The sequence below is a fragment of the Salvelinus fontinalis genome, chromosome 18 (genome assembly GCF_029448725.1).
Source record: "Salvelinus fontinalis isolate EN_2023a chromosome 18, ASM2944872v1, whole genome shotgun sequence".
Lineage (NCBI taxonomy): Eukaryota > Metazoa > Chordata > Actinopteri > Salmoniformes > Salmonidae > Salvelinus > Salvelinus fontinalis.
Window position 1 is genome coordinate 32,361,113 of NC_074682.1, and position 12,336 is coordinate 32,373,448.

The following is a 12,336-nucleotide window of genomic DNA, read 5'->3' on the forward strand; positions in this document are numbered from 1 at the left end:
GGTTGAATCAATGTTGTTTCCACGTCATTGCAATGAAATTAAAATTTTAACCAACGTGGAATAGATGTTTAATACCCACATCATTCAAACCCGCTTTCATTAGAAGTTAACTGATGAAGCCTAACGATGATGCTTACACTTACAGTGTAACCCTTACTACCACTGAAGTGTTACTATCGATTAAACCTAGTGATGAGTCTAGATGATCAAGCTCACAGCAAAAATTCGGCATCCCCCATGCCGTCGTTCCCATTCAACTCACTGAAGGAGCTCACTGATGAGGCTTACTGATAACTGTGAATGATCAAGCATACAGTAATTATTGGGCTTAGTTGTGATGGAGCCTATTGATTAGAGTCAGCCCACTGATAATGAAGTGAAGCAATGAAGCGGCACTGAAGAAGCTAATGAGGTTTACTACTGAAGCCTGTCAATAAAGCGCACTGATGAAGGGTGTACGGTGAAGTTACCCCTAGACGCCGATCTTGGGTCAGTTTGGCATTTTTCCCACAAATGGTTCATGTTAGGATTGGGGGAGGGGAAGCTGATCCTAGATCTGTACCTAGGGGAAACTTCACCCCGAGCCTGATGAAGAGGATGGTAAAGCTTTTAAGATCACTGTTAGCCAGACATAAGCTATTGCACATCTAAAGATAAATGCCGGAAAGGTTTCAAGGATTCTAATTCAAGGTGTCAATTGTTCAAACTCAAATAAATAGATAAATAAATAAATGTCTTTAATGATATGGCGTGAGGATGAACATAACAAAATGATGAGAAGCTGGAACCACAGACACTGACCTTTACTGTTTCCATCAGGACCTCTAAGGATGGTGCACTCTTCAATGCTGCCGAAGGACTCGAAGAGACATCGCACATCGTCTTCAGACTGCTGCTTGTTGAGCATGCCCACAAAGAGTTTTCTGTCTTCTGAAACAAAGAGGAACTGGTCATGAACAGGTATGTGTGTGCACACGTGTGTGTGAGCGCCTGTGTGAGGTTTGTTTGAGTGTGTGTGGGTCTGTGAATGTGTTCAAGTGTGCAAGGATTTGTGTGTGTGAGTGAGTGTGTGTAAAGGGGCTGCTCTCCCTGCTGCCTCTCCCTGACAGGCTGTCCTTGCCGAGTCAACAAGACTAATCTCGGCTCTGGCCTTGCACAGGGGGGAATGTTAACAAGTGTGGCCCGGAGATCAGGGGTGGAGGACACCCACACACACGCACATGCCCACACACACACACACACACACACACACACACACACACACACACACACACACACACACACACACACACACACACACACACACACACACACACACACACACACACACACACACACACACACACACACACACACACACACACACACACACACACACACACACACACACACACACACACACACACACAGTGTGGAGGGAAAAATACTCCATTGTCATACTTGTGAAGGTCATTCAGTATAATAATACCTGAGTAAAAGTCTAAAAGTATCTGGTTTTAAATGTATTTAAGTACAGTGTTGGAAAAAGTACTCGATTTTCATGCTTCAGTAAAAGTTAAAAGTAAATGAAATACATCATATTCCTTATATTACATAAACCAGATGGCACAATTGTCTTGTTTTTTTATGTACGGACAATCAGGGGCACACACCAAGGCTCAGACATGATTTATAAACGCAGTATTTGTGTTTAGTGAGTCCGCCAGATCAGAGGCAGTAGGGATGACAACGCATTATATTGAGCAGGTTTACATTTATTCTCATGAATCTTGCACTGGTGGAAGAACTAAGCTATTTTTACTAGATGGGCTAGCTGTAAAGTCAAAACTGGCTGTGTTGTAAAAATCAGCTTTTTGGTCTTAATTTAAGGTTAGGGTTAGGCACATGGGTTTAACATTGTGGATAAGATTAGGGTTAAGGTTAGGGTTAGGTTTAAAATCTGATTTTATGACTGTGGCTACAGGGTCGACGTTATGGGCTACCGTACGCCCTTGCCCGTCAAAAGAAAATATTGAAATATTGATCATTTATTTGTCCGAGACCTGCCAGACAGACATACGTATCAATTTCAGATAAAGCCTCTGAGTGAGCAAAACAGTATGTGTATATGTATACCATGTATCTGATTCTGTCTGGACAAAAATAGTATGGCATTTCATACTATTTCTGTCCAGACGGCATCAGATACATGGGTTACATTTAGCAAGACAGAGGGGTTCTGTTTTGTTCGCTCGGATGCTTTCTCCGGTTAGATTGTTCCAGCAGAGAGGAAGAGGCGAAGCGAGAGGGCCCACTCTCACCAAAATCTGTCCATGATAAGCCCAATGTGTTTCTATGGATATAATATGCAGACCTAAGCTTGTTGCCTGCCTTCCCACTTTTGGGATAACGACTCCCATTGTTAGGGTGGAGACATGAGCGTCTCGTCATTATATACACAGGGGCGGAGCCAGAGGGGTGTCCGGGGTGGCACTAGACATCTGATTGGAAACTCTAGGTGACCCCCCAAAACTGCATTCCCTACTGGCAGTTTGATGCTGATTGACATCTCATTTCACCTCTTGTTGAAAGAAGAATTTATTTTGACGTTTTCAAATCGAAGAGGAGGAAGAGAGAACATTAACTTTGGTTGCGAGATACAGAAGAATAACTTAGCCCAATGTAGCCTAACATTATGTTTACATCTGTGCTGGTAACACATGCATATACAGTACAGTGTCGTACGTTACAGTATATGAATGTTTAGCTAATGTGGGGTAACTAGTAGGCTACATCTGTTAGTGTTCAACAAGTTAACATTCAGCAATTTGAAATCCATTAACTCAGTCAGATTTTTGTACTTGAACGGGAAAAAAAAAAATTGTTATTATCAATCTGTTAACGTTCCTCAAAAAATGACCACAATTTGCAGATAGCCTGTTTGCTATTGTAATGGTGTAAGAAATGATAGCTAGCTCAGTTACTTACTGCAGAGTAGGGCTAGCCACGATCTAACTAGTAACTTAGACTGGTAGTTCATTTTAAGGTACAGTTATGATAATGGGGATTTGTAATTAAGATTGAGATTGGACTAAAATGTGGGTAATTGGATGCTTAGATGTAACCATAGACTGTCTTATTTTTGCATAGGGTCAATTAAACATGAAAAGAAAGGGAGATATATCAGACGTATTTTTAAAGAAGCACAAACAGGCAGATCAGGTGCAAACAGACCCCAGCCCTTGCATCACCACCGGACCTCAGAGCGGCTCCCTACCTGAGGCTAGTCAGAGTCAGTGTGGTCAGACTTCACAAGGACCCAGTCTACCACCACCAGGTCAGAGCATCTACCAGGCAGTCAGTCACATGCCCAGTTCAGAATTTAAGTTTAGCTTTAGCTTGTAATAGATGATTTGTCAGATTAAGCCTCACTTTAAAATGTTGGTTGTTGATTCATTTGTGTTCTTGTTTTGATGGCTGTGGCATTTTTATTTTGTTTATACATTAATGGTTCTTGTGTTATTTTAATGTAACAGATGTATCAAGGGATGACACAGAGACCTCTGGGTTCTGAGCAAGACAGTGAGCCAGAGCTGCCAGGAGATGTCATCGAGCCCCTCCCAACTGCATCAAGCACCAGATATGCTGTTCCAAAAGGACCCAATGGTAGGCCAGGCCTATACTTTAAACTACACATTTTAGTTAGCAGCTGTTACTATCTAATATTATACATTTCCATAGAGATATGGCACATTATTTAACGTGTATTTCAGACATTTCCAGATCCAGAGAAAAGGGTCCTGTACAGCCGTGTTTGAAAACATTTCCCAGAACTCTGCATGGTACAAGGAAAAGGGCTTTCAACAGCTCCTGGTATAAGAATAATTCATGGCTTGAATATTCTGTAAGGCAAGATTCGACTTATTGTTTCGCCTGTAGGTATTTTTCTCTGCAATACACCTGAATCTGCCTTCACATCACAGTCAGGTTTTTGTAACTGGAAAAAGGCGCTGTTTAAAGATTCTGGGTTTAAGCTCCATTCGAAGGCAGAGCATCATATCAATGCTATGTATGTATGCTTGGAATCAGAATAAAAGGGCTATTGACAGCAACTCATCAATGTTAGATATCATAAATGAGGACCAGAAAAAGAAGTGGAGAAAAACTGTACTTACATTAAAACAATTGCAGATGTACTCCTATTAACTGCCACTCAAAATATAGTGCAGAGGTCATCGAGAGTCTGATGACTCTCACAACAAGGGTCTTTTTTTGACAATTTTAGAAGAAATAGCAAAGAATGACCCTCTCATAGAGAAAAGGATGAATACATGTGGCAATGCTAAGTACACAAGCCACCAAATCCAGAACAAAGTTATTGAGGGCTGAGCTGAGATTGTAGAAAGTGAAATAATAAGAGAAGTAAAAGAAAGTGAAGTTTTTAGTGTAATTGCAGATGAAACCAAATGTAAAAAAAAATACAAATACCACGTCTTCAGATGTGAGGTACTATTACAATGGCATCCACGGAAGCTTTTTACACTTTCAGTCAGCTGAAAGCTTAGATGCAGTAGGTCTCACAAAAACGATAATAGATGGCCTTGAAAAACATGGTCTGGACTACAGAAATGATATTGTGGGGCACAAGGCTATGACGGTGCATCCGTCATGAGCGGAAAGCATTCTAGTGTGACTGCACGGATTTAAAACAGTGCAAGATTTGCATTTTATGTGCACTGTAATGCACATTGTTTGAATTTGGTTCTTGTCGATGCTGTAAAATTAGTGCCTGAGGCAGTTTACTTTTTTGCTCTCCTGCAGAAGCTTCATAACTTTGTATCTGGCTCGTACATTCATCTCAAGTGGCTTGCAGTTCAGAAAGAGTTGTATCCACAGCAGCAGCCCAGGGAACTACAGAGACTTACGGATGTAAGGTGGGCATGCAAATACACGGCATGCCATAATCTGAGGTACAGGCTTCCAGCAGTTCTGAGAGTGCACAGAATATCACACTTGAAAATAGTGGTGATAGATCAGTGGAGGCAAGGGGCCTTCTTTCTCAGATAGATTTACATTTCAAAGGGCTTTTGGTTACCTTTTGTAAAGTGCTTGGTGATGCCAAGTGTCTTTCTGACATGCTCCAATCAAACCCTCTTGACCTAGCAAGGGCTGTGGATCTAGTAGGTTCCCTTACAGACACATTACAGGACTACAGAAGTGAGGAGAACTACTTTGGAGAACTATGGAAAGAGGTTGAAAAGATTGCATAGCACTGCAAAATAAGTATTTTTTAACATTTTTAAATTTATATTTCACCTTTATTTAACCAGGTAGGCTAGTTGAGAACAAGTTCTCATTTACAACTGCGACCTGACCAAGATAAAGCATAGCAGTGTGAACAGACAACAACACAGAGTTACACATGGAGTAAACAATAAACAAGTCAATAACACAGTAGGGGGAAAATGAGTCTATATACATTGTGTGCAAAAGGCATGAGGAGGTAGGCAATAAATAGGCCATAGGAGCGAATAATGACAATTTAGCAGATTAACACTGGAGTGATAAATCATCAGATGATCATGAGCAAGTAGAGATATTGGTGTGCAAAAGAGCAGAAAAGTAAATAAATAAAAACAGTAAGGGGATGAGGTAGGTAAATTGGGTGGGCTGTTTACAGATGGACTATGCACAGCTGCAGCGATCGGTTAGCTGCTCAGATAGCAGATGTTTAAAGTTGGTGAGGGAAATAAAAGTCTCCAACTCCAGCAATTTTTGCAATTCGTTCAAGTCACAGGCAGCAGAGAACTGGAAGGAAAGGCAGCCAAATGAGGTGTTGGCTTTTGGGATGATCAGTGAGATATACCTGCTGGAGCGCGTGCTATGGGTGGGTGTTGTTATCGTGACCAGTGAACTGAGATAAGGCGGAGCTTTACCTAGCATGGACTTATAGATGACCTGGAGCCAGTGGGTCTGGCGACGAATATGTAGCGAGGGCAAGCCGACTAGAGCATACAGGTCGCAGTGATGGGTGGTATAAGGTGTTTTAGTAACAAAACGGATGGCACTATGATAAACTGCATCTAGTTTGCTGAGTAGAGTATTGGAAGCTATTTTGTAGATGACATCGCCAAAGTCGAGGATCGGTAGGATAGTCAGTTTTTCTAGGGTGAGTTTGGCGGCGTGAGTGAAGGAGGCTTTGTTGCGAAATAGAAAGCCGATTCTTGATTTGATTTTGGATTGGAGATGTTTAATATGAGTCTGGAAGGAGAGTTTACAGTCTAGCCAGACACCTAGGTATTTATAGATGTCCACATATTCTAGGTCAGAACCGTCCTGGGTGGTGATGCTAGTCGGGCGGGCGGGTTCAAGCAGCGAACGGTTGAAAAGCATGCATTTGGTTTTACAAATTGGAGTTGGTGGCCACGGAAGGAGTGTTGTATGGCATTGAAGCTCGTTTGGAGGTTAGGTATACAAACATTGTGTAAAAGACAGCCTAAAACAAGCTTAAGATTTCACGACTCATTGATAATGTGCACTGTAGGACAGAAAAATAGTGACCAAAGTGATGGTGAGAGCTTCCAAAGAGCTATCTTTTATCAGGTGCTTGACAGTCTCTCAGCTGAGCTGCAGAGGCATTTTTCAAAGAATTGCGAGATAATGCAAGGGGTCCAGTCTCTCAACCCAAAGAGTACAACATTCTTGAATGAGGAGCCTCTTTTTGCCTTTGCTCAGACATTTGAGTCAGATTTAGAGGACCTCAAACATGAGGTTCATCAAACCAAGCGGCTTCTTGATAGGAGAGAGAAAAGTGGAAGGGGCAGGCCGTCTACTCTCCTTGACTTTGTTGTGTTTCTAGAACCTTATAAAGAGATGTTCCAAGAGCTATTTTGACTTTCTAAGATTTCTGTTGTTACACCAGTCAGCAGTGCTTCTTGCGAGAGAAGCTTCTCAGCTTTAAAACTGATTAAAACCCACCTTAGGACAACAATGGTTGATGACAGGTTAAGTCACCTCGGAATCCTCAGTGTTGAGTCAAGGAGGGCACGCTCCCTCAACATGGAGGAGTTTGTGAAACATTTTGCCAGTTCTCAGCAGAACTGCAGAATGATGCTGTTTTAAATCTACCTAGGGTCATTTGGCACTTAACCGGTCCCTCTGGTCATGGTTAAAACCTGCACTGTGTACTAGCGAGTACACTGACATTCTAATATGATAAATCCAAAGGGTATCATGTCACACAGATTTCATTTGGTCTTGATCAGGCCAATTCCAAAAATGTATTTGCTATTAGTTAACATAATATATATGAGCATAAATATGATACTGTAAGTTTGTAATATTGATGGGCACCAAAATTACGAAACATTTTCAAGTCCATTTCTGCTTGATACCTGGTATGTCAAATTGCAGTGTGTTATTTCGTAAATTATTTTTTTTGTAAATAAACTATGCAATTTATCTTATCTCCTTGGTGCTTGAGCTTTATTTTCTGAAAATATTTTGGATGTTCAACACTTATAGACCCAGATTATATATTCATGAAAACAGAGTGACCCACGTCTCTCCAGTATATATATATATATGTGTGTGTGTGTGTGTGTGTGTGTGTGTGTGTGTGTGTGTGTGTGTGTGTGTGTGTGTGTGTGTGTGTGTGTGTGTGTGTGTGTGTGTGTGTGTGTGTGTGTGTGTGTGTGTGTGTGTGTGTGTGTGTGTGTGTGTTTGTGTGTGTGTGTGTGTGTGTTAAAGAATTCTAGTGAAGTAACCCTTTCGGACCACACTATCTGCCACACTGAAGAACTCTAGAAGTGAATTATCACTTCTACCTCTAATGAGCAATCATTCATTCATGCGCCTTAGATGCCAGGTTAGGGTTACACACACATTTTCTGTCATGGTCTATGGACCTTTGAAGTAGCCATGGCCACCCCATGTAGAAAACTCTAGTTCCGCCACTGTATATACAGATCTATGGTTTCAGTGCACTTGCAAATTGGGAAGAAAAGTTGGCGGGTGCACTGTTCGGATGCTGGCTTCCCTTCCCTTTAAGTAAAATTATGTTTTGCCAAAATTATATGATATTACTCCTGTCTAAATAAAATCATTAAAAATCCTACACCAGAGAGCATGACTTAGTCACAGAGGATCATTAGCTTCTTTTAAAAAAAATAGCTGAAGATTGTTTCAAATCACAGGTGCATATGACTATGACTATTTTATTGGGAAGCCTGCAATTTGGGCAGTATGCCTGGCAATAGGCTTGCGACGGTCATTGAAAGGCATCTAAAATATGTGTGAAGATAATGTATCTTGAGTATAATTTAAAATGTTGAAACAAGAAGAAGGGGAGGGGTGTGTGGCAAAGATAAGCATCTCTCCAGAATGCTCTCAGTTGTCTCCCGAAAACTATTGCGCATTCATTGTGTGAATTGTTTGGCCTTTGATTGTTTATTTTTTATGAATTCCCCATTACATATGTCACCAGTAGGCCTAGTAAATGTACCATTAATGCATGTATTAATTACAGTAAAACATTGTTTTCAGAGTTCACAACTGGCTACACTTGTGAGAAACAAGCATTGGATTATTTCATAGCCATCATTTATGAGTTTTGTCAATTTGTTAATTGTCTTTTGTTGAACTGATCCATGTGAGCAATGAGCATGGTTTATCTGTTCTGATAACTTTAATAAGGGAGAGCGCGCCTGAGCACCCTTTTGGAGGCCTAGGCTGTGCGCAAATGTAGGAGTGCCCATTTGGGATGTTTGATTTCTGATTGTCTTAAATCACCACGTCCACCAATAATAAGCTGAGCTTCGCAGTAATACAACAAAGTCTGTTTTTTTATACATCATTGCGAATAATAATAGTTCCTCACAGTCTTTGGGAAATCTTTCCAACACTTTCCCAGCCTCGATAATCACCAGGCCTCCAGTTTGTGAACTGAGGGCCTGGAATAGGCTAGTTGATACAATGTTGCAAGTTAGCTAGCGACAGCTTTGGTGAGGATCCAATTGATTTGGTAGCTTATAATGTTGCACTTCACTAGCGATAGCTCGAGTCAAGACAGATAGAAAGGGGGGCAGACAAGTGGAGTAGAGAAATTCATGAATTTTCATCATGATATTTTCTACTGTTTTTATTTGTAGGCGTTAGGCCCATGTATTTTACATAGTTGACGATGTAAGTTATATGCGCTAATTTCTTTGGTTGCCATTGGATCACGGTGTATCAATGTGTCCATATGGCAGAGACTGGTGCGTTATCTTTAAAATTCCGCTTTCTATGATTAACCACTTGACAATGATTTTGAGAAACAAAAACTTTATTCATAAAATTAAATGAAAATGATCATATAAAAATAATCATAACTGGCACGCAGATCGGTAGAAATGCTAGGATAAATTGTAAGCTTCCCCAAACTTCAAACTCACGAGCCGACCTATGGTCTTTACTATAACATCCATTAAAACAATTATAGTAGGTCCCTGGGAAAAAAATGTGCCCGCCTAAAGAAATCACATGCCCCTCCAACTGATTAATTCTGCTGCCGGCCCTGTGCAGAGCTGCCTCCAGGGCAAGATTCATGACAATAAATGCCAACCCACAGTACCAGTCAAAAGTTTGGACACACCTACCCAGTCCAGGGTTTTTCTTAATTTTTACTATTTTCTACATTGTAGAAAAATAGTGAAGACATCAAAACTATGAAATAAGACATGTGGAATCATGTAGTAAACAAAAAAGTGTTAATTTTTTTTTTTTTTTTTAATATTTGATATTCTTCAATGTAGACACCCTTTGCCTTGATGTCAGCTTTGCACACTCTTGGCATTCTCTCAACCAGCTTCATGAGGTAGTCACCTGGAATGCATTTCAATTAACTGGTGTGCCTTGTTAAAAGTTAATTTGTGGAATTTCATTCCTTCTTAATGCGTTTGAGACAATCAGTTGTGTTGTGACAAGGTAGGGGTGCTATACAGAAGATAGCCCTATTTGGCAAAAGACCAAGTCCATATTATGGAAAGAACAGCTCAAATATGCAAATAGAAATGACAGTCCATCATTACTTTAAGACATGGTCAGTCAATCTGGAAAATGTCAAGAACTTTGAAAGTTTCTTCAAGTGCCGTCACAAAAACCATCAAGTGCTATGATGAAACTGGCTCTCATGAGGACCGCCACAGGAAAGGAAGACCCAGAGTTACCTCTGCTGCAGAGGATAAGTTCTTTAGAGTTAACTGCACCTCAGATTGCAGCCCAAATAAATGCTTCACAGTGTTCAAGTAACAGACACATCAACATCAACTGTTCAGAGGAGACTGCGTGAATCAGGCCTTCATGGTCAAATTGCTGCAAAGAAACCACACCAATAAGAATAGACTTGCTTGGTCAAAGAAACACGAGCAATGGACATTAGACTGATGGAAATCTGTCCTTTGGTCTGATGAGTCCAAATTAGAGATTTGAGAATTTGAGAATGCAAGGCACACTTAACCAGCATGGCTACCACAGCATTCTCCAGCGATACGCCATCCCATCTGGTTTTCGCTTAGTGGGACTATCATTTGTTTTTCAAGAGGACAATGACCCAACACACCTCCAGGCTGTGTAAAGGCTATTTGACCAAGAAGGAGAGTGATGGAGGGCTGCATCAGATGACCTGGCCTCCACAAGCACCTGACCTCAACCCAATTGAGATGGTTTGGGATGAGTTGAACCGCAGAGGGAAGGATCAGTAGCCAACTTGTGCTTAGCATATGTGGGAACTCCTTCAAGACAGTTGGAAAAGCATTCCAGGTGAAGCTGATTGAGAGAATGCCAAGTGTGTGCAAAACTGTCATCAAGGCAAAGGGTGGCTACTTTGAAGAATCTCAAATATAAAATATATTTTGATTTGTTTAACACTTTTTTGGTAACTACATGATTCCATATGTGTTGTTTCATTGTGTAATGTCTTAACTATTATTCTACAATGTAGAACATTTTAAAAATAAAGAAAAACCCATGAATGAGTAGGTGAGTCCAAACTTTTGACTGGTACTGTAGGTTGGCAAATTCACACACATATAGGTAGTGAATTTGACTATATTGCTGTCCTGTCTGATCCTTCGAAATGTAAGAAGTACTTTTGGTTCAGGGAAAATGAATGGGAGTAAAAAGTACATATTTTTTTAGGAATGTAGAGGCGTAAAAGTTGCACACACACACACACACACACACAAACTAATTGAAGGCCGAAGCCTTCACAGTTCTCATGGGATTGCACCATTAATTCTCACATCTCTCTTCGAGAAACAACTTGTAACACAACAAACAAAAATATTCAGCTGGAGATTAAATTAATAGGAACCAATAAATGTTTCACTCCCTTGGGGGGGGGGTTGAAGTGATGCACCATGGACAGACCAAGTCTATATAGGACCATAAACAGGTTGTCGACCGATGTCCATCAAACCAAATTTATGATGAGAGTTTCACTTAGGGCCAGTTTCCCTGACACACATGAACCCAACTCCTGGATTAAAAAACACTCTCAACGGAGAATCTCCATTTAAAGAATGTATTAGTCCAGGACTAGACTTAATCTGTGCTCATGAAACCGGTCACTAATGTAACACCACCATTTTAAATAAGGGCTTCATTCACTACATTGGCCTAAACTGAGAGGCCTGTGTTCCCAGGTCTGAATCAGTTCCTGGTTAGTGGGGAAGAATGAAAACCAGCAGTGGCGCAAGGCCCGGATTTGAGAATGAGGCACTAAGAGAAACAGGGGGATGGGTAGAGGTAGAGGAAAGGAAGGTGGAGAGGTAGAGGAAGAGCGAGGGAGAGAAGTAAGAATCCTTCTCCAGCTCATCCACTGATTGTTTCTCTCTTGTCTCCCCAGCTCCATCAATCACAGTTAGAGGACCAGAATAAACAGGGAGGAAGTCATGCAATCCCTCAGTAACTCTCTCTCTGTCTCTTGCTCTCCTCATTTGCTCTACCTCTTTATCTCTCTTTCTAAAAATGGTTCCCTCACACTCTCTATTTTTCTCTCTCTTCTTCTCCCACTCTCCTCTCCTCCGCCATTCTCTCATACAAAAATGTTTAATTATGTTATGTTGCAGGCAGAAATATGTTACAGTGTGAAACAAAAACAAAAATTTTCGCTGCACTGGAAGAATGTTATCTTGAACTGGTTAATCAGTGGCCCATGTGTGTGTACTGTATGTGTTTGTGTGTGAGTCCTTTGAAGAACATGAAAGTTACTGAGATTTGTTTAATGAGTGACTTTTAAAAGGCCATAGTTGACTGACCCCTTCACTCTTTCTAACTGATGCTATTCAAAACTCTCAAACTTGTGTATGCTTAATT

The 12,336-nt window shown here is 40.8% G+C and overlaps 1 protein-coding gene and 1 long non-coding RNA gene across 15 annotated transcripts in view; one reads left to right on the forward strand and one right to left on the reverse strand.

The window, feature by feature from the left end:
• The window catches only part of LOC129815315 (CUGBP Elav-like family member 4), a 146,516-nt gene that overhangs the window by 26,573 nt on the left and 107,607 nt on the right, over nt 1-12,336 (reverse strand). For 9 of the 14 annotated variants that reach the window (XM_055869020.1, XM_055869012.1, XM_055869009.1 and 6 more), the window contains exon 4: nt 802-930. In XM_055869020.1, coding sequence (XP_055724995.1) covers nt 802-930 — 129 coding nt within the window. Of the gene's footprint in view, nt 1-470; nt 586-801; nt 931-12,336 lie in introns of all 14 variants that reach the window. The other 5 variants (XM_055869021.1, XM_055869014.1, XM_055869010.1 and 2 more) reach the window with 3 other exon arrangements.
• On the forward strand, nt 870-7,531 carry LOC129815317 (uncharacterized). Its single transcript, XR_008753410.1, has 3 exons — nt 870-960; nt 3,516-3,645; nt 3,753-7,531. It is a non-coding gene; the product is annotated as an uncharacterized LOC129815317 (long non-coding RNA).